Source organism: Mobula birostris, chromosome 10 (genome assembly GCF_030028105.1).
Source record: "Mobula birostris isolate sMobBir1 chromosome 10, sMobBir1.hap1, whole genome shotgun sequence".
In the NCBI taxonomy this organism is placed as follows: domain Eukaryota; kingdom Metazoa; phylum Chordata; class Chondrichthyes; order Myliobatiformes; family Myliobatidae; genus Mobula; species Mobula birostris.
Window position 1 is genome coordinate 131858243 of NC_092379.1, and position 23876 is coordinate 131882118.

General features: G+C 38.8%; 1 protein-coding gene across 1 annotated transcript in view; it reads left to right on the forward strand.

Moving 5' to 3' along the window:
* Positions 1–23876, forward strand: part of mtm1 (myotubularin 1) — a 154167-nt gene that overhangs the window by 103106 nt on the left and 27185 nt on the right. The window contains exons 7-8 of the mRNA XM_072271003.1: positions 11127–11210; positions 15650–15805. Coding sequence (XP_072127104.1) covers positions 11127–11210; positions 15650–15805 — 240 coding nt within the window. The remainder of the gene's footprint in view (positions 1–11126; positions 11211–15649; positions 15806–23876) is intronic.

Below are 23876 nucleotides of genomic sequence, written 5' to 3' on the forward strand. Positions count from 1 at the left end.
TTACTTTTTTGAACACTGTCTGAACTTTTCTTTCTCTCGAGTAGAGCTCAACAGCAGCTTTTATGTTTCCACAGTAACATGTTCCTCATCCTCAAATTCACCGTGGTAAATCACTTCAGCAGTTCTCCATGATCTTCACATCTTTCCTAAAGCCTGCTGACCAGAATTCAGCACCAGGCCTAAACCACACCAGATAGTACACCTTATCCTCGTTACATGTGAGGGATACGTTCCTCGAAGTTGATGCATAATGTGAACAATTATTTAAATGGAGAAAATAGGGATGCGTTCCAGAGGGCTTCCTAAATATGTTTTATCTGTAACTTATTCACATTTTTATAGCAATACGACACAAAAGCAGTACTACAAAACAACATTTGTATTATATTTAATCAACTTAAGGCAATATTCAATGTAATAAATCATAGTTAACATCTGAGGGTGTACAGTACTCACCAACAGTGGCAGGTGTGTTCACTCCGGGAGATGAGTGGTTGTTGTGGTGTCGGGCAGCTTTACATGGTGGTTGTGGTCGTCAGGATAATATCAAGCACAGCAAGGGGTGAAGGAAGACTCACAGAACTCTTAGAACTGCTGGCAGCAGAAAGATTACAGCGATTTGCATAAAGTGGTGAGGGTTGTTTGCTTGGCAGCATTTTGTTTTTCAGCATAAATTTGCTTGTAGAGAAGAAGGGTTGATGGCAGGGAACGAATGAAATGCTGACTCCGTTTTAAACGTGGGTCCACGTCCATCGCCATTTGTACCAAGTGTTCTGACTTCCACCATTCCCTCACTGTTGGTAAACTCCCGGGATTTTCAAAATTGTCTGTTGCTTGCAGCATCTGAGAGATAGTTCACCGTAAAGAAAAAAAAAGAAACGTACGCCTTGAATGTGGATTGCACCTTGGTCGAGTGGTTGAATCAGCAATGTTGTGTTAGGCGGCAGAAAAAGCACCATTATGTTAGGATGAATGCTGTCCAAATGTTCAGGATGGGCTGGCGCATTGTCAAGCAACAAAAGAACTTTAAAGGCAAGATTCTGTTCCCAACAGTAGCGTCCCAAAGCTGTGTTACCTTCAGCTGATGCCGCGCTGTTTATAATTTCCACTTTTTTCAAGTGTTAAAGCGGTTCTCTGCCACTCTGCTGACGGCCCAAGACATGACATCGGCCGCTTAGGAGGCATAGTTAAATATTTCAAGCGCAAAATCACTGCACCATAGGTAAAACCAACAGAAGTTTAAGATCGCGCATCCACATCTTGCCAAAACCAATGCGAGAGTGGCGGGAGTGAGATTGTGAGGCGCACACACTTGACTTGTATTGGCGGGAAAGTGGTGCTTCTCATCCCAACAGTGAGACTGAAGCGTGTGCACGTGACTTGTATTGGCGGGAAGGCAGTGCTGCTTGCATAACTGTGAATTTTGGACGCATATAACGAGACATTGGTAGAAATAGGTTCCTCGCATAACTGTGAATCCGCATAGTCTGAAGACGCACATAATGAGGATAGGCTGATGGACAGACTGAATTGCCAATACAGTAAATGATTTGAACAATCAGTAAAGTTGTTTTTATTGCTATTAATTCAGAAGAATGCACTTTTTGAATCGTTTTCCTTTGGGATGTTTACCCTCTCATACTACCTCCAACAATGTGCCACTCACTCAACTACACTACAACCTTAATTCACTGTTGACAATGACGAGTGAAGTTTTGGCCAATGTGTTTCTGACTCGGAGACCAGAGTCAAGCCACATTAACATTTTTTTGAGTAACTTAATGTCACGGCCATTATGAAATCAATGTTGCCAGTCTGCTTTCTGCTGGGTGCATCTGGGAAATTAGCAACTCTTATACCTACTTTGATATGCAAATTATATTTTTAAAAACTTGAGTGAAATACAAAGATGTATGATGCTGAGGGGACCAAGCCAGGCAGATCACAGGATTTTCTTCAAGGTGTGAATATTGAAATGTAGTTCCTCAAAGTATTCACAGGCATTTGGAAGGAATGCAAGCTCCCATCTGGTACAAAATTTACTGGTGTTGTGACTTCTCAATGGCATTCTGTACAACATTTACACTGGTGATGTGTCATTCATGTTGGTTAAGAAATAGCTCTAACCCCCTTGAAAACTACAGCTTGGTAAGTATTGTGAAACTCCCATAGGCTTTAGTTTTGGTAGAACTTTTGAAATCCGTGAGTGAACAGAATTTTGTGTTGATGACATACAATATCACATCTGGAATAACTACCAAAAGGCAACCATGACTTTACCCAGAAGCATGTCACATTTCAAAAAAGGCATTTTAACTATATGTGGACCAATCAACTTTTTTCTCTTTTTAAAAATATTGTGCAGATTCTTGTTTGTATTATTTAGCTTATCTGTGTTAATTGAATTGTTAATAAATCTAATCCTGCTGTTTTAACCTGTGCATTGATTCAGTGGATTACTGTTTTTCACTGGGAATGACAGGATTAACATATGGAGAGCTTTTGATGGCTGTGGGCTGTACTTCCTGGAGTTTAGAAGAATGAGGGAGGATCTCATCGCGATCTGTCGAATATTGAAAAGCCTAGAAAGAGTGGATATGAAGAGGATGTATCCTTATAGTGGGGAGCCTAGGAGCAGAGGGCACAGCCTCAGGATACAAGGATGTTTGTTTAGAACAGAGATGAGGAATTTCTTTACCCAGAGAGAGGTGAATAGCTGTGGAAGCAAGTTCATGGGTATATTTAAATTGAAGATTGAAAGATTCTTGTTTAGTACAGGTGTCAAAGGTTATAAGGAGAAGGCAGGGGAATAGTATTGAAAGGGATATTACATCAGCCATGATAGAATGGTGGACCAGAATTAATGGGCTGAATGGCCTAATTCTGCCTCAGTGGCTTATGTTCTTATCTTTGGGATTTGGAATATTTATTTAGAGAGACAACACGGTAACAGGTCCTTCTGGCCCAATGGGTCTGCACCACCCAATTGCCCCCGAGTCACCAATTAACCTACTAACCTGTGTGTCTTTGCAATGGGGGAGGAAGCCCATGCTGTCATGGGGAGGACATGTAGACTCCTTACAGACTGTTACAGGAATTCAACCTGGATCCCTGATGCTGTAACACTGTTGTGCTAACCACTACGCTACCATTTTGCCCCATTCATTGAGTGACTTACTGTAACAAGATTTCATAATGGATGTACAGAGATTAGTTTGTACTTAAGTTGTTTCTGATTTAAGTATTACAATATTATTGCTTTTTGAGCCATGTGGGGAATCTGCGATGTTTAGCTTGTCCTAGATAACTAGACGTAGGAACTGTTGCCAACTGGATGTCTTGAAGTCTTGAATTTTAGATGAATAGCAGCTATTATGACTACAGTGCAACATAGGGCTAAGTGTTTTGTAAATGGCGTGTTTCAGGAGGTTTTTTGCATCTCAGCTCAAATTCCTACAGGCAGATGGAGTGGGTGACCATTGGGAAGGCAAGCATAGGCAGATGGCACAGAATTCTCATGAGTACATCATGCTTTTGCACCAGTATTCATCTCCCACGCTGGATCAAGTGATGTTTCATTGTACTAAATGCTTGAGTTTAACTTAAATTTTTAATTTAGTTTTAGTTTAGAAATACAGGCCCAATAAGACCATGCACCCATGTAACCAATTAACCTACTAACCTGTGTGTTTTTTGAGTGTTGGGAGGAAACTGGAGCACCCGAAGGAAACCCACACGGTCCTGAGGAAAATGTACACATTCCTTTCAGACAGCAGCACGAATTGAACCCAGGTCGCTTACTTTGTAGTAGCATTTATGCTGACTGCTACACTACCATGTTGCCTATAAATGGAAAATTAATAAGGAGTAGTAGGTAATTTCAGCTGCTTCACTATGAACTCGATAGCAGCAGATCAAAGAATATATATAATTCAGGATTCTTCTCTCTCAATATTTTTATTAATATATAAATTGCATAAATACAGATACAAAATTCATAAAGATACAAGTAATACAAATTACATTACATTTAAATCACAGTAATATGATCACAGTATCCCATATCCCAAATCAATCATGTAGAAAAAAAAGATTGAATTATGAAATAAAATAAAATAAAATAATTGTATTTTATTTTAAAAAATATCTACCCCCCACTACCAAAATGAGCTGGTTGATTAAAAAAAAGAAAAAAAAGAAATACCTTACCATATAATATAATAATAATGGCTCAGATCCATACTTTAATAACAGTTCAAAGATTATGAAAATAACTCAGAAAGGGTCCCCATAACATTAGTAAATCATGTTTAGAATCAGAAATTGAACAACGAATCTTCTCTAGATCAAGGCACAACATAATATCAGATAGCCATTGAACATGAGTGGGTGGGGCAGCCTCCTTCCACTTGAGCAAGATCACCCTCCTGGCCATAAGAGACATAAAGTCCAATACCCGCAAATTAGATGGCTTCAGTTTTGTAGCACTATCCTCAACAATACCAAACATGGCAGTCAAAGGATTGGGCTTAAAGCTGACATTGAAGAGTACAGAAAAAGTTTGAAATACACCTTTTCAAATTTTTTCAAGGCTCGGACATGTCCAAAACATATGAATTAGTGTGGCCACTCCATTAGTACATCCATCACAGTAAGGGGAAATATCTGCGTAGAAACGGGAGAGCTTGTCTTTAGACATATGAACTCTATGTACCACTTTCAATTGTAATAAAGAATGACGGGCACATAATGATGAAGAATTAATCAATTTTAAAATAATCTTCCAGCTCTCTTCAGATATGAAAATCTGTAAATCCATTTCCCAGTCTCCTTTAATTTTATCTAAAGAGGCCTTTTTCAGTCCCAACAGCAGACCGTAAATGTAAGATATTGAACCGTTGTTAAAGGGTTTCAGATTAAAAATTGTATCTATTATATTCTTATCTAGACTTGTAGGAAATGTGTGTAATTAAGATCTTAAAAAATCTCTAATCTGTAAGTATCAAAAAAAAGTGGATATTGGAAAGGTTAAATTTCATTGAATGTTGCACAAAAGAAGAGAGATTCCCTCCATCAAACAAATCCTGAAATCATTTAATACCCAATCTATCCCATTCTTTAAAAGATAAGTCAAATGGTTTGGGATTCTTAAATAGTTTTGATAACTTTAATAAATCTGAAAGCATTGAGAGGGGCGAGTATTCAGATTCATTTATTTATCAGGTACATTGAAACAAATGTACAGGTACTGTACATTGAAGAAAACATGTACATCAAAGCATACAGTGAAAAGCATCATTTGTGTTGGACAACCAACACAATCTAAAGATATACTGGGGCAGACTGCAAGAGTTACCACACATTCCGGGTCCAGCCTAGCATGCCCACTGTGTTCAGCTGAACAGAAGCAGCAAAACATCAACAGCAGAATAAGCCAGTTCACCCTCCCATTCATCCACACACCTACTCACTCACATGGACAGACTGCCTCGGAGCCATCGCTCTCCAATGGATTTGCAGACTAGAAGACACTGGGCCTCTGTCTGGACTAAGTACTGGAATTAGTTTTGGGGATAGAGTGTGGACATGTGAAAAATGTGAAAGAGGGATGTTCATATTTTACTTTATTTATGGAGAAGGAGAAAAATAGACCTGGAGTAAAATTTAAAATTGGGATAAATTAATATGAAAGATAATGCCGTGGAGCTTTATGGTTGCCAATGCTGACATTATGATGAGATAGAACTGGCTGGGAATGTTTTTGTTAAAAGAAATTAAATTGGGAGGAGATTTAATGGAGGTGTATAAAATTGAGGAAAGGATGAGTAAAAGTATCTACTTCCTGTTCCAGGGAGATCACACAGTTAATTGTTGGATTACAGAGGAGTTGAACAAGAAATTAACAGTAAATGAAACTGCTCCATATTTGGACAGCATGGGCATGGTGGGCTGTTGTGTCCCTTTCTTTGCTATAGATTTCTGTGATTCAATGTTATTGTAAGACATAGGAGCAGAATTCTCCGCCACTCTATGGCTGATTTACTAACCCTCTTGACTCCATTCTCCTGTCTTCTCCCCATAATCTTTGATGCCCTTGCTAATCAAGAACCTATCAGTCTCTGCTTTAAATATACACAGTGACTTGGCAATGAATTCCACAGGTTCATAACCCTCTGGCTAAAGAAATTCCTCCTCATCTCTGTTCTAAAGGGACATCTTTCTATTCTGAGATTGTGCCCTCTGGCCCTAGACTCCCTCACCATGGGAAATATCTCTCTACATCCATTCTGTTTAGGCTTTTCAATATTCAGTGGGTTTTACTGAGATTCCCACTTCATTCTTCTAAACTCCAGCGAGTACAGGTCCAGAACCATCAAATACTCCTCATGTTAACGTTTTCATTCCCAGGATCATTCTCATGAACCTTCTCTGAACCTACTACAATGCCAGTACCTCCTTTCTTAGATGAAGGGCCCATAACTACTCACAATACTCTGTGTGGTCTGACCAGTGCCTTATAAAGCCTCAGTATTACATCCTTGTGTCTATATTCTCGCCACTGCCTGTAAAGAATTTCCACGTGTCTGTGTGGGTTTCCGGTTTCCTCCCACAGTCCTAAGATGTACTGGTTAGTTTCAATAAGTACATTTAATGTTAGAGAAATGTATACAATATACATTCTGAAATAATTATTCTTTGCAAACATCCACATAAACAGAGGAGTGCCCCAAAGAATGAATGACAGTGAAATGTTAGAATCCCAAAGCCCCCTAGCTCTCCCCTCCCGCACATTAGCAGCAGCAAAGCAACGGCCCCCCCCTTCCCCCACCAGCAAAAAAGCATCGGCACCCCCCACCGAGCACTGAAGCGTGCAACAAAGCATCAATAAAGACACAGACTTGCAGTACCCCAAAGACTACTCATTCACCCGGTAATTTGACATAACCACAGTCGGTCCTCCTCCCCCTCTCCCTAATATGGGAAAAAGAGGTGTTTCCGTTTCACAGCAAGAGGGGAGACATAACAAAGCAACTTGCTGATTTATGGTGTTAAAAGTCTGTTGCATCGCTCCTTCTGAGCTTTGTGGCTAAAGAACTTGGGTCTCTGGACACATAGCCAGCAGCCAGCTCACTGCTTACAATCTTCCATCTCCCACAACACATCAGGCGGCAGTGCCACCAGCCTTGAATCCGTCTGCCTCCAGAGCCACGAAAAATCCGGTATCCTGAAGGTGTGCTAGTCTTCCAGGCCGCATCTTTGGCATATCAAAAAGCGGCCAGTTGTGAGGCCCCGAGGGTGGGTCTCATTTCCACAAAGAACCAAAGTCAGCGTGTAACTCCAGGTCAGGGTCTTCAAAAGAACCTTGAAAAGGGAAAAAAAGAGATATCAAAGATAGAAATAGAGCTGTTTGTGAAGATACAAGCAAAAGAGTCACTATTAGGCGCCGTTGTCCTCCTAAGTTCCGCTTAGGTAGGGGTTAATTGGTCATTGTAAATTGTCCCATGACTAGGCTAGGATTAAATTGGGGGATTTGCTGTGTGGCGTGGCTCGAAGGGCCGAAAGGGCCTATTCCATGTTGTATCTCAATAAATAAAGTATTCTAGTCCTCTCAAAATGAATGCTAGAACTGCATTTACCTTCCTTACCACCGACTCAGCCTGCAAGTTAACATTTAAAGAATCACTGCATGAGACTCCCAAGGCCCTTTGCACCACTGGTTTCTAAATTTGCTCCCCATGTAGTAAAATAGTCTATGCCTTTAATATTTATATCTCTATAACATGCACATAAAATATAGAGGCTGGAGTTGGCTGTTTGGCTTTGTATTCATGTTGCCTTTCAGTATTGTCGCTGGCCTTCTCTCTTAGCAGATTTCCCTATTAATCTTGATTTCCTTAATCTAACAATTGCCTTGAATACGATCAGTTGAGCCTCCACAAAATTCGCAAAGCCATGGGTGAAGAAATCTCTTTTCATCTCTAAGGAATGTCCTTCCCTACCTTGATTCTGTGCTCTGGTTCTAGATGCTTCGGTTCAGAGATGTGTCAATTCTGTATTTACTGTTAAGCACCATAATAATTTTATAGGTTTCAATGCAATCGCCTCCCTTTCTTACAAACCCTAAAGACTGCCCAATTTGCTTGATCACTTCTTGTACAATAAACCTGCCATCTCAGGAATCAATCTTTAGTAAGGAGTCCAAACCTGTGCACTGTATTCTGGATTTTGTCATACCAGAGTCTTATGTAATTGAAACAAGACTTCACCAGTTTTGAACTCCAGTCCTCTAGTAGTAAAGACTGACCAACTATCTGCTTTTCCTAATTGACTGCTGAACCTGCACATTAACTCTCATTGAGGTGTGATTGGAGCCTCAAGGAACATTTTTAAAAATAACTAACTGAATCTAGTTGTCAATAAACAGAAATGGGGTGTGTGAGAAAATGATCATTTCCTAGTTTTTTTTAGGTCAAATGAGATGGTTTTATCTACTGTTGATGCTTGATATGCTAATACATTTCTTGTGAAAACTCAGCAGTTGAAATGATTGTATTTTTTTTTTCTTTTATTGTGCACTTTCTATTTGCTTTATAATTGGACTACGGAAATATGTGCTTACAAGCTTAGTGGGTTTCCTTTAGTTTATGTGCAGCTTCTGTGCAATCTGCTTAACACCCCCCTAATAACTGGAAAAGCTCACTGTATGGCAATTGAAGTCACAAATCTGTCATTGCTCTCCAGTGTACACTGCTCTTTGGATCTCTTTTAATTATCAGTTTCAAAGAGAGCCATCTCAATATGAATTTTCCCTCGTAAAGGTAAATTCCAATACTTTGGTGTGCAGTTCAGCATTTCATTTGCTCTTTGTACCCTTGCAAGGTAACAAAGGTAATCTATTAAGATGCTGGCAGTTTATGGTGTTACAGAGTGAAACAGTGCAGTACACGCATTTAACCCATTACATAAGTGAAAGTGCTTTCCAATTAGTTCATTGCACATTTTCAAGGAACACTGCCACAAGAAATCAGCAGGCATCATCATGTTACTCCCACCATCCAGTCCATGCTCTCTTCTCCCTGCTGTCATTGGGAAGGAGGGAAGGCACTTTAGGTACCACGTCACCAGCTTCAGGAACAGCTATTTACCCTACAACCATCAGGAATAAAAATAAAATGCAGACAATTAAATAATACTGAGAACAGTCCTTGAAAGTGAATCCATAGGTGTGGAATTGGTTTAAAGGAGATACTTAAGGCAAGTTGTTTTATTTTTACAGTGATAGGTGCCTGAGTGATGAGGTTGAGATATGCCTACCAAAGGAGGTGTAAAGTGCTCTTTCCCGCCACTAGCCTGCAGGCCACCCTTGGGCAAGGTGTAGTATCTGTTTAGCCCTCCTGATCAGGGTCACATGAAGCCATGAGAGCAGGTGGTGGATGGTTCTAAGAGCAACTGGTGCATATCGCAAGTCTTGTTTATGCAACCACTGACGCCAGGCAGACAGTCTCTGAAGGGTATTGATAATGGCTGGGGTCACCTGTCTTGTAAAGACACTGCCCAGAAGAAGGCAATGGCAAACCACTTCTGTAGAAAAATTTGCCAAGGACAATGATGATTGCACTACCCTTCTCTCAAAGGGTGCTCCCAACAGGTCACCCCATTGTCTAGTATATATTTAAAAAGTGAGGTAGTGTTCACGGGTTCAATATCCATTTAGGAATCGGATGGGAGAGGGGAAGAAGCTGTTCCTGAATCGCTGAGTGTGTGCCTTCAGGTTTCTGCACCACCTACTTGATGGTAACAGTGAGAAAAGGGCATGCCCTGGGTGCTGGAGGTCCTTAATAATGGACGCTGTCTTTCCGAGACACCGCTCCTTGAAGATGTCCTGGGTACTCTGCCGACTAAATTTACAACCCTCTGTAGCTTCTTTCAGTCCTGTGCAGTAGCCCCCCAATACCAGACAGTGATGCAGTCTGTCAGAATGCTCTTCATAGTTCATCTAAAGAAGCTTTTGAGTGTATTTGTTGACACACCAAATCTCTTCAAACTCCTAATGAAGTATAGTCGCTGTCTTGCCTTCTTTATAACTGCATTATTATGTTGGGACCAGGTTGGTTCCTCAGAGATCTTGACACCCAAGAACTTGAAGCTGTTCACTCTCTCCACTTCTGACCCCTCTGTGTTCCTTCGCCTTACCCTTCCTGAAGTTCACAATCAGCTTTTTCATCTTACTGCTGTTGAGTGCAAGGTTGTTGCTGTGACACCACTCCACTAGTTGGCATATCTCACTCCTGTACACCGTCTCGTCTCCATCTGATATTCTGCCAGTAATGGTTGTATCATCAGCAAATTTATAGATGGTATTTCAGCTATACCTAGCCACACAGTCATGGGTATAGAGATAGTAGAGCAGTGGGCTAAGCACACACCCCTGAGGCGCACCATGTTGATCGTCAGCGAGGAGGCAATATTATCACCATCCGCACAGATTGTGGTCTTCTGGTTTGGAAGTCGAGGATCCAATTGCAGAGGGAGGTACAGAGGCCCAGGTTCTGTAACTTATTAATCAGGATTGTGGGAATGATGGTGTTAAATGCTGAGCCATAGTTGATGAACAGCGTCGTGACTTGGGTGTTTGTGTTGTCCAGGTGGTCTAAGGCCGTGTGAAGAGCCATTGAGATTGCGTCTGCTGTTGACCTGTTGTGGCGATAGGCAAATTGCAATGGGTCCAGGTCCTTGCTGAGGCAGTTCAGTCTAGTCATGACCAACTTCTCAAAGCATTTCATCGCTGTAGTATTAGTATTACATGCTCTGTATTAAGATCCTAGAAGTTTGATAGTCTATCTGAATGGAGGATGGGGAACAGGATAGGTGGGCTGTGTTCATATTAGATTCATTGTAATTATGTTAATACCCTTGCTGAAACAGACAATGTAAACAAAGCAACTTTATGGATGGAAAGAACTGTCTATAAGGATTGCAATTCCAGCATGTTTTCAAGTTCTGATTTGCTGAGGAGATCTCATTTCAAAATTCTGTAAAGATGCAACAGGAAGATTTGAGGCTCATGGGAGAAATTAGCGAATATATTATTGGTGTTCTAACAATTACTGCTCTGTTCATTTCAGCAATTTTTTGCATTTGAAAATAAAGAAACATTCTATGAAGATGGCTGGAAAGTCTATGGCCCAATTGAAGAATTTAAGAGATTGGTAAGTTGCTTTTAGAGACTGCTTGGGTTCGAAGTACATAAGCTGTTTAACATTGAATTTGCATTGTACTTTTAACAAACACCATTTCAAAAGTCATGTTTATAAACCCTCTTAATTTCTCTTTAACTAAGCCAATGCTTTCTCTCATCACATCCTGATATGGGCCCCCTTCCACTCCCACAATGACCTCATACTTGAGTGCTTTTAATACATACATGCATTAACCAGCAATCAACTGATCAAGGGTTATTGGGCCTCATTCTGTTTTGTTAAAAGGCTTTCACTACCTCTGGATCCTCTTCAAAACAGAAATTGCTTCTGCTGTATTTCCCAGTTCCAATTTTTCCCTTCACCCCAGTCTTGCTTTCTATGCTGTGGAGAGTTTATGGATTTCTTTATTACTGAGTCAAAGTTTATCCAGCCAGCTGTTGTCCGTTCCCTCTCATGTTTTACCTGCTGTTCTGGTGCATTCCATTTTCATTTGTTTTTGTTCTAATGCCTTCTCAAATCTCATTATGTGCTTCCTTTATCTTCCATTTGTTCATGCATCAGAATCAGATTTATTAACACTGACATGGTGTAATTTGTTGTTTTGTGGCATTTGTTGTTTTATTTATGTATATGTATATATGCGATGAGACCACATTCAAGTTGGAGGAACAACACCTTATATTCCATATGGGTAGCCTCCAACCTGGTGGCATGAATGTCAATGCCTCGAACTTCTGGTAATGCCCCACCCCCTTCACCATTCCCCATCCCCTTTTCCCTCTCTCACCTTATCTCCTTGCCTACCCATTGCCTCCCTCTGGTTGCTCCTCCTCCGTTTTCTTTCTCCCATGGCCTTCTGTCCTCTCCTAATAGAATCCCCCTTCTCCAGCCCTATATCTCTTTCACCAATCAACTTCCCAGATCTTTACTTCATCCCTCCCCCTCCCAGTTTCACCCATCAATTTGTGTTTCTCTCTCCCCTCCCCCCATCTTTTATTTCTATTCCTCATCCTTTTATTTTCCAGTCCTCCCGACGGGTCTCGGCTTGAAACATCAACTGTACTTTTTTCCATAGATGCTGCCTGGCCTGCTGAGTTCCTCTAACATTTTGTGCGTGTTGTTTGGATTTCCAGCATCTGCAGGTTTTCTCTTGTGCCTGTTTCTCTTGCCTCTCCACATTTAAATTTCCCTGGTCGGGCTTCTGTATCTGCCACATCACCATCATGAAATTCAAAAGGAATGTTCTCTGTAACCTTTGCCAAAGTATGCAATGCTCAATTACCCTACATTCTTTATGGTTGCCCATACCATCCTGATCTCTTGCCCATCTACCGAGCCCAAATATTTCCGATAATGCTGTCTTGCCACTGCACCCGTACCTCTGTGGAGTGCTTGGCTCCCTTCTTTACCTCAACAACAGTGGTTTTTAAATGTAGGTCAAGTTTACACTTGTGGTAAAATTATTTCATTTTTATCCGATATTTATTTTTGAACCAGAGAAATATCGGAAAGTTTAAAGCTGCTCTCTTTGGCTTCTACCCCATTATTGTATTATAGAGAGTGGTTCTATCTTATCACTGGTGGATGTTTAGGACTCAAATTTCTCATTTTCTCATACTTTCTTAGAACTAGAAGGAGCCCTTATGGCTCATTGGGCTTGTGCTAGTTCTGGAAGCAATTCCATTTGCTCACTTTCATGTAACTATTTTCTGTCATGTACCAATTAGCATCTGTTTAAGCCTTCCACCAGCAATCTATACTGGAATAATTCACAGCAGCTAATTAACCTAACAGCCAGCATGTCTTTGGCATATGGAAGGAAACCAGAGTACCCGGGCAAGAATGTTGTATGGTCCTTGGGACAACATACAAATTCCTTACAGAGTTAGAACCAGACACACTACCGAAGCCAGGTTGCTGGAGCTGTGAGACAGGTACATCACCTGCAGCACTTGGTGTAGGCTGAGTCGGACTGATTGCAAACCTTGTTCTATTTCTTAACCAGTTGCATTCATCTTAATAACCTGAGTCTCGGTTCTTCCATTGTACCCTCATCTGTGAGTTTGTCACCTTTGGGTTTTACTTTCGCAGTGGTCTCCTGGCCATCCTCTTACCTTAAGACTTGTCAATTACTTTGTGCCTTGTTTTCAATCTCCTTTGTGTCTCATGTACTTTTTGTTGACATGTAATGGCTCCAGGTTGTGTAATTTAAAATCCTCATTCACATCAGTCTTTATGGTCTGGTCCTTCCTTGTGTTTGTGAGGCCTCCTTACATTTTGCAGCACCAAAACTTTTGTTTCCTACTCTGTTCCATTTTCCCCACAGTTGTTGGCCTTGGGTCCACCTACTTGAACCTTGTGCTTTTGAAACCATTCAATTCCATCTGCCGCAAAACAAGAAATTTCATGACGTGTTAGTATTGATAAGTCTGATTCTGAATTCTGAACACAAAGAGATTCTGCAGATGCCGGAAATCCAGAGCAACACACAAAATGTTTAGAGGAACTCAGCAGGTCAGATAGCATCTATGGAGGGGAATGGACAGTCAGTGTTTTGGGCTGAGACCTTCATGAGAAATGGAAAGCCAGAGGGAGGAAGTCTTCTCCCTCTACTTCTCAAGGCCCCTTCTTGATACAGTATGCAGACTTCTTTCCCCCAAAAACCCTTTCTTGGATAATTCCGTTGTTGTGGCACCATGGACTTGTTTACATATTACTGTATAAAAGTCACTTGTTGTTAAGTCATTTTTATTTCAACTCTAATTTGCCAGGAATGCTTATGGCAGTTTGCAGTTAGGGTAAAGTGCTATTTCAGTGTTTTTGTACAAGGCTGAACAGAACTAACCTTATAATTCTTCAGCTATCTTCATTGCATTGGTTAATTCAAACAGCTGAGGTAATATGATTAACGCAGATCCTCAACAATGGGTTTCATTGTATTGATTTATGGTAAATCAATTAATCGCTAGAACTGGTAGGGTAAAAATTAAGATTACTGTTCTAATTTAAAAAGAAATAAGATTCTAATCAATTGTTCTGATCTTTTAATGTACTGATTAACCCTTGAAAATTAAGCAGTGCTAATATGGTGATCAGTTATTTAAGAGCATGCCATTTATTAGCCTTGTCTTACTAATATTGTTTGGTGAATGAAGCAAATGGTTAGTCAAACAAAAAGCAAAAAAAAGACTGCAAGAGCTAGATATCTGAAATAAAAAACATTGAAATTAGTCTTACAACTCTGGGGTGATGAAAGGTAATCAACTTGAAATATTAACCCTGAGTGCTGGTGGAGGGTTTTGGCCTGAAGCAGTGACTGTTTATTCCTCTCCACAGATGATGCCTGACCTGCTGAGCTCCTCCTACATTTTGTGTGTGTGGCCCTGTTTTTCCTTGTCTTCTTACTGCCTGACCTAAATATTTCTGGAAATTTCTAATTTTTTAAATAATTAAATTAGTTTTCATTAGGTTGCCTGATATCTTACTCAATGCATCATTGTTAGGAAGTTGTGGCTTGTAAGGGGATTATTTTTAGACTTAACTGAGAGATGGTAGATCAGCTGGGGACAGTTAGTCTTAATTCTTATGTCTTAGAAATATTGTGGTAAGAAATATTCTTTGTATTGAAGTTAATACCTTTTCATCTTTTAAATGCTCTAGAAGGGTGTAATTATAACTTCTGGACATGCAAATTTTGGTCCTTTAGCATTCTCATGTGGCTAGCTGAAGTAACTACATCTAATCAGAAAGAGTGGGTGTTGGTCAAGGGGAGAATTCATTTTGTCTGAAGTTCTGCCCCATTCTGTAGAAGGAAGTATTAGCTGAGGGAGAATTGTGAACTTTTTCTCTTAAACATATTGATTGCTCAATCTATGGAATTGAAACATCTGTTTTAATTCCTCATAAATTTAAGCAGTTTTCCGATAAAGATCTTTTTATATACAAGATGGTGAATACTTTGGAGAAGGCAGGGTGAAAATATGATCTTTATTCAGCCCCTTTTAGTAAGTTGGCTTTTTTATTTCCAAGTGATTTGCTTGATTTATAATTTAGTCTATCTGTTATTCATTGTTTATTAGTATTTGAAATTCATTCAAATTTCACATGCAAATAGAGGTTTGTGGTCTTATAAGAGCAGTGGGAATGAAGTCAGGGATAACTATTTGATGTGAGCAGGGTTTTAATTGTTACTTACAAATTTGGCTTTATTTGTAATTTTATTATTGGCAATTAAGTCTGATGTAGAGACTAGGAGATGGTAACATTAGGATATAGTACGATGTTAAGAAGGCTACCTCGTATGGTAGGTGGTGTAACATACTGAAATGCAGATTCAAGCATATGTCGTCTCACTTTTAACTAGTTATCAAAAATAAGTTTACTTTCAAGTTTTTAAATAAGTACCGCTTTCACTTCTATGATTGTACTATGTTGTGATCTTCCTCCAGGGCATACCTGATGAAAAGCGAAAATGGAGAATTACTACCATAAATCAAAATTATGAGCTATGTGAAACTTATCCACCAATCTTAGTAGTCCCAGCCTGCGCTAGTGATGATGATCTGCGAAAAGTAGCAGCTTTCAGATCTAAGGGTAGATTACCGGTATGTATGGTAAATATTCTGCCGATAATTGTCCATTCATGGAGTCATACAACATGGAAACAGGCTATTCAGCACATCACTTACGCACTGACTATTGGGCACCTGTCTGCATTAATCATAACTTTCATCATCTGGCCCATAGTGTTTAATGTCTACAAGGTTCAAGTGCTCATCTAGATACATCTTAAATATTAGCAACTCTGCTTCCACCATTCTCTCCAGTAATGCATTCCAAATACATACCATTCTCCAGGTCCATTGCTGATCTCACTTAACACTCTTATCCCTTACCCTAACTGTACTCTGGGTTACCCAAGAAAAGGAAGATTATAGTTTGTAAAATCGATTTAAAATTAAATTTGCCTTAGGTAATGGATGTTTTTTTGAAAATTATATTTCATTTCCTTTTTTCCAACCTAACCACATTTCATAAAATTCAAATTGAGTTGCAGGCAAGTATTTTGTTGTATTCACTTGGAGATTCCTTTGCAAAGATCTTTGAAGTTAGAGGGATATATTGAGTATGTTGCAAAGCATTTGGGATCTTGGGCTTTATAAATAGAATACAAAAGCAGAGGGCTGTGCTAAAATTTTTTAAAATCCTTGTTAGGACAAAGCTAGATTGAGCCCAGATCTGATCACGATAATTTAGCTAAGAATGAAGTAATGCTCCACAAGATATCAGGGGGTTGGGGGATATTAGTCACAAGGTTTGGTTGCTGAATCTAATGTTGTTTTCTTTGGCGTGATGTGTATTGGGTTTAGATAATGTATACAAAAGTATTTCCATCAGCAGAAGAGAAGATGACAGAATTAAGGTTTTGGACAGGGAATACAGGAAGGATAGAGTTAGCACATCACATAGGGAAAAACTTCTTTAGACATAATTAACAAGCTAGAACTTGTAAACTGAAGGTGGAAATGATCACTGATTTCAGAAGGAAATTGGATAGGCATTCAAGGGGAACAAATAGTAGTAGGGGTGTGAGAATAGAACGGACTGATTGCTCAGAAGAACACAGGTATGCATTTGATGGGTTGAATTGATTTTTCTATGTCATAGTAATGACCATCTGTTCTAAAGTATATTCATTTCCATATGCTAACTGGCTACCAGGCTTTCCTGTCAGAAATGTATCACTGTTCTGTTGAGAGATTGTCAGATGATTGCAATCGAGTCCATAAAGGTTACTGTAAATCAAGATTTCCCAACCTGGGTGCCATAATGCTTTTGGTCCTTGGCATAAAAAGAGTTGGGAGCCCCTACTGTAAAAGGTCTTTCTCACCTAGCCATTTCTTCTAGTTCCTGTGCAAAAAAGATTAAAATGCTGTATTGCACATTTCTTATTAAATCTAATAAAAGTTGGGGTCATCAAGGGAATGGCGGCATAAGGAAAATGTCTCTCGACAAAAAAGGTAAATTGCCCCATAATCGAATTTAGACAAATACTTAATATTGCATAACTATATTAATAAAAGGGGCAAGGATGATGTCTAAGAACAAGATTAAAAAGTCCGCTCCGAAGGCTGATAAACATAAAGAGACGCAGCAAAGCGACGGGCCTAGCTCCCCCACGGCAAGCCAGGATGGAGATAATGAGGGGGAATCGGTGACTCTGTCCTTGATTCTCGGAGAGATTCGCGAGTTCCGACAAGATAACAGCAAACAGCTGGAAGATATTAAAGGAGAAATAGTAAAAACTAACTCGCGGCTAGATGAAGCTGAAGCGAGGATTGTTGGAATTGAAGAGAAGCTACAAAACGCAGAGGAGGTGATAGCAGAAATGCTGAAGCTGCAAGACCAGCTCCAGTGGAAACTAATAGATCAAGAAGGCTGCTCGAGAAGGGAAAATGTGAGGATTTACGGAGTTCCCGAAGGAACTGAAGGTAAACCCGGATTGATGATTCCCTTCGTGGAGAAGCTACTTAGAGAGAACCTTGATATACCGGCCGCAAAAGACCTACAGTTAGAAAGAGCTCACCGCGCGTTGGCACCACAGCCTCCAGCAGGCGCCCAGCCCAGATCGATTCTGGTCAGATTTCTCAGTTACAGAACGAAGGAAGAGGTGCTTAAAAGGGCATGGCAAAAGAAAGGTTTCATGTGGAACAACTGTAAAATCAGTTTAGACCACGACTACGCACCGGGGATTCTTGCCAGATGGAAGGAATATACGGAAACACGGAGAGTCCTGAAGGAAAACAACATCAGATTCCAAACCCTCTATCCAGCTCGGCTGAGAGTCTTTTACGACGAAGGGACAAAAACTTACGCTACGGTGGAGGAGGCAACATTGGACCTGGCGGACCGGGGACTACCTATTAAAGTTACCACCCAACCGGAGTCGCTACTGGAGAGGATTCGGCAGAAGTCGTGGCAGTTAGTGCGGCGAGGACGCTCCACACGAACCAGAGTGTCAAACTACAAGGAAAAGCTGCAAATATTCAGACACGAATGTACAGAGAACACAGATTAATTAAGAGAAATGACTGAAAAGAGTAAATCAGACTTAAAGGTGAAATGAAAACTGGTAACTGAAAATAAACTAGATGGAATAACTTGAATGATAGCAATATGGTCGAGACATAAATAGGAGAAAATTCTCTATGATTATTCAAATTGCTGAGGGCCCTCTAACACAGGGTGAAGATAGAGGTTATCCCTCTGAACTGAGGCGGGTCGGTGCTCAGGCCTCACTGTGGGAAGTCGGGAGAAATTTTCAAATGTTGCACGTTCAAAAATGTCTAGGGTGTGGTTATATGTCTTGGTTTACTGTTGAGAAGGGATTGCTTACTGTTTGGTTAGAAAAGGAGAGTTTTTTTTCTACTAGAGAAAAATGCAAACTGAATTGGTAAAAATAATTTCCTATAATGTTAATGGGGTTTGAATCCAATTAAAAGAAATAAGATTATGTCTAAATTGAAAAAAGAGAGGGCACAAATAGCTTTCCTCCAGGAAACACATATGAGCCAATCTGAACATGGAAAATTAAAAAGAATGGGCTTTAAGCAAGTATTTTATTCATCATATAAATTGAGTCACAAAAGAGGGGTAGCTACTTTAATATCAAGTACTCTTAATTATGAACATATTTCAGAGACTAGAGACAAAGAAGGACGGTTCGTAAAAATCACAGGAAGAATAGAAGGTACAGAAATAACATTGCTGAATGTTTATGCTCCTCCAGGTTGTGAATGGTCATTTTATAGACACATTTTTGACCTAATGGTCAGTTCTCAAAGGGTAGTAATTTGTGGAGGGGATTTTAATATTAGATTAAATCCTATATTAGATTCTTCGAGAATAGTTACTCAGAATAAACCTCTGACTCGGAAAGTGAATTCATTGATGGAGGAGTTGGGAATTATAGATGTCTGGAGGGAATTACACCCTACTGGTAAAGATTATACATATTACTCTTTCCCTCATTCAGCCTATTCAAGGATAGACTATTTCTTTATCTTTAATACAGATAGACTCAGGATAAAAAACTGTAATATTGCAACAATTGATCTGTCGGATCATAGCCCAGTCTCTATGTCTCTAATCCTGGAAAGGAAAATGAGGAAAACACTATGGAGGCTAAACTCACATATACTCAATAACCCGAAAGTAATGGAGAGATTAAGGGGAGAAATCAAAGAATATCTAGACCTTAATGACACAGGAGAAACATCACCAGTGATCTTATGGGATACATTGAAAGCTGTACTGAGAGGGAAAATTATTTCCATTACCACTCACATGAAAAAAATCAATGCACAAAAATTAGCAGACCTTCAAGGAAAATTAAAACAACTTCAAGTTGTAGATAGCAACAAAAGTAATTCAAATCGAAAACAGGAAGTTAGGAAATTGCAAAGTGAAATTGACGATATTTATACGTTGGAAACTCAAAGAAATTTTCTTTACCTGAGACAAAAGAATTATGAAGTAGGAGGTAAAACAGCTAGATTATTAGCATATAAATTACGAAAACAACAAGCAGACAATACAATTCATAAAATAAAGAATCCAAAGACAAAGCTTGTGGAGAGTACAATAGGGAAAATTCAAGAGAGTTTTGAAACATATTATCGAGAGCTGTACTCCCAACCCCGGGCCCCCAATGAGCCCTATATAGACAGTGTATTGAATTTTTTAGATCTACCTAAACTTACAGATTTACAAAATGAAAGTTTATTAGAACCAGTAACTGTCAAAGAACTGAACGTGGCCATCTCTAGGTTAAAGGCTGGAAAGTCCCCGGGTTCTGATGGGTTTACCTCAGAGTGGTACAAGTCCCTGAAGACACAGTTAGCCCCATTACTACTTAACACCTTTAATTGGATCTTGCAGAGAGGAGAAACTCCACCTTCCTGGAGAGAAGCGATTATTTCAGTTATTCCTAAAGAGGGTAAAGATAAACTAGAATGTGGCAATTATCGGCCAATTAGTGTTCTTAATTTAGATTACAAACTATTTACATCTATATTAGCGCGCAGATTGGAAAAGCTTTTACCTGGCCTAATCCATTTAGACCAGACTGGATTTATTCAACAAAGACAAACACAGGACAACATAAGGAGAACTCTGCACATATTAGAACAGGTTAATAAGAACGAGACAGAGACAATGGTAGTAGGATTGGACGCTGAGAAAGCTTTTGATTCGGTTAGTTGGGCATTCCTATACAGAGTGTTAGGAAGATTCGGCTTTCAAGAAAAGTTTATTAAAGTAATTCAGACTCTATATGACAGCCCTACAGCCCGAATTAAGATAAATGGGGACCTCTCTGACTCCTTCACCTTAGAGAGAGGCACTAGACAGGGATGCCCAATTTCTCCTCTCCTTTTTGCGCTATATATTGAACCGCTTGCCCAACTAATAAGACAGAGCGAAATCGTAAAAGGTATCAAGGTGGCAGGGATTGAACAGAAAGTGGCGTTATTCGCAGATGATGTTTTGGTCTATCTGAGTGAACCAGAAAAATCATTTATAGGATTGTTTACACTGTTGGATGACTTTGGGAAAATATCAGGTTATAAAATAAATGTAAAGAAAATGCAGGTTTTGTCCCTAAATTATACACCATCCAAAAAATTGTAGGATACATATGATCTTAAGTGGGAAGCTAAATCATTAAAATATTTAGGAATAACCCTGCCGAAGGATCTTTCAACACTGTCACAGGTAAATTATGGGCCATTAATCTCAGAGATAAAAGCAGATATGCATAGATGGAATCTTATCCCCTTTTTAAGTTTAAATTCAAGGATAAATACTATAAAAATGAATATTCTTCCTCAGTTATTGTATCTTTTCCGTACTTTACCGGTGGAGGTGGATGATAATCAATTCAGGGAATGGGACAAATGGATTTCCCGCTTCATTTGGCAAGGAAAGAAACCTAGAATTCGATATAACACCTTACAGTTAGGGAAGGAAGGAGGAGGTATGGTTCTTCCTTGCCTGAGAAATTATTTTTATGCCTCACAGATAACCCCTCTGTTATATTGGTGTAATAGGGAATATAAGGCTAGATGGAAGGAAGTAGAATTTGGATTAGTTGACAGTTTTCCTCTTCAGGCCTCAATAGCTGACAAAGGATTGATGGCCCAGTTGGAAAAATTTAAAAACGCTTGGATAAATCTTACATTAAAGGTATGGCAGAAGGTGGTTAATTCATGTGGAATTAATAACATGTTAAAACTCTTTAGATGGTGTGCATATGATACCGAATTCCTTCCCAACAGAGGGGAGAAAAGATTTGAGCTATGGATAAAGAAAGGTCTTAACAACCTACCTCTCATTTGTAGATAAAAGAGTATTACAAAGTTTCCAAATCCTGCAGGACAAACATGGCCTAGAACATAATGACTTTTTTAGGTACCTTCAAGTACGAAACTATGTTAACCAGAGTTGTAGATATACAGACCTATCAACAGTAGAATTAGAATTTTTCAAGATTCTGAATTCGGCTTGCAGTTCAATACCTAGTAAATCAGTTTCTCGATTATATAATGCACACTCCCATGCTAAAAATGTAAATACACTGTATGTTAAAGAGAAGTGGGAGAAAGAAGCGGGGTTGGTACTTTCAGAGGGGGCTTGGGAGAAAATCTGCAGCTTTCAATGGTCCTCGACTAATTCTTTGACTTGGAGAGAACATTGTTGGAAAAACATTATAAGATACTTCAAGACCCCATATCAGGAAAAATATAAAGATACAAATGTGATGTGTTGGAGAAGGTGCGGCTCCAAGGAGGCAAATCATTTTCATATTTTTTGGGATTGCCCTAAATTAGGTCTATTTTGGGAAGGTATTCATAGAACATTAGTTAAGGTACTTAGGTCCCAGATACCTCTGAACTTTGAGACGCTCTATTTGGGGCATGTATTGTTTCTTGAACAGAAGGAAGATATAAAGTTGCTGCAGGCCCTCTTAGCGGCAAGTAAGAAATCAATCACTAGAAAATGGCTAAATCCAATACCACCTACATTAGAAGATTGGTACGAAATTATCTTGGAAATATTTAAAATGGAAAAGTTGACTTACTCCCTGAGAACTCAAAAAGAAAAATTTTATCAAATCTGGATTAAATGGATTGAATATATAACTCCAATGCGAGCAGACTTTAGATGACTCTCCTAATGATTTATACTGCTCTTCTCATCAACACAGTAATATTGCTAACGTAAGCACCCCTAGTCTAAATGTTTGTTTTTTTTTTGGAAAATAGAGAATTAACACAAGTAAAGGGAAAGATTTGGGAAAGGGATATAAAAATGAAAAAATTAAGTAAATAAGTACATAGGGATTGGAAAATTATGTCTGCGGGCAGGAGCAAGCATGAACAAATTAGGATATAAACACCTACAATGGTTGATACATAGGCTTATATACAACATTTTGGACAAGTGGAAATGGTCCAGAAGGGTTATATGGAAACTATTATTACCATTTTTCTTAACAACTAATTCCATTACTTAGCCTAATAGGTTAGATTTACCACAGTACATAATTATCTATTTAAATGTTTATTTTCCTTTTATATCATCTCAATGTGTACTTAAGAATGTATAAATAATTGTAGTTTTATATATATAAAAAAATGGAAAAGGTTATATGTGTGAAAAAAGTACATGATATTTGTGAATTCCTTATCCAAATAAAAATAAAATTAAAAAAAAAAATAAATCTAATAAAAGTTACCTTGTGTTTTCTAAGACAGTCACTGTACTTTACTTTTGAGGTTTTAGTCTGTCCTGAAAGTGTTTGGATTTAATAGTATTCACACAAGATGTGATTCCAGTTTCTTTTCATGCAATTTTTAAAACATGTTTAGTAATTATCCTCCCATTATTAAAGATTTCTAAGAGACATGTTCTGATGAATATTCATCTTCTGATGCAAGATGCAGAAAAATTACCTTTTTGCTTTTTAAGTTCATATTGAATCTTTATGGTAAAATTCATTATCCCTGTCAAATTAAGGAATTGTTTTGAGAGGTTCCTTTACTGTTGAGAGATGTTAGAAGACATTATTTTACACTCAGGAAAGGAATTTTAGGGAGGAAAGGGAATACAGCTTCGGTTGTATTCACAGTGAATGAAAGAAGGTGGAATATGTTACTTTTACTGTGGAAAGCAATTGACCTTAAGCTGTAATTATTATTGTACATCATCAGGATTTGGTGATTGGCTTGGGCTAACGTCTCTTATGTGAACCTGCCCATAGTTGATAATGTAGAGTCACTGTATATTAAACGGTAACAATATGAAAAACAAACGTTTTTCAAATTTTTGTATAGATCAGATTTAATCTAAGCAATCCATATGTCATATAATTTTCTATTTTATTTTACACCTCTTGGTTATACATTGATATATCTATATTATATATCTGTTTTATAGATTAATGGTTCTTTAGAAATGTCATAGTATTAGGCATGTACAGTATAATCCATGCAATCTACAGAACTTAGAAGAATAAAATTAATAACATGAGGGGCTTATTCATTTTTAATTTGCAAGTTCTATTGACCATTCCATTTTTCATCTATGTAGTTCCAACATGAAAGTAAATTATTT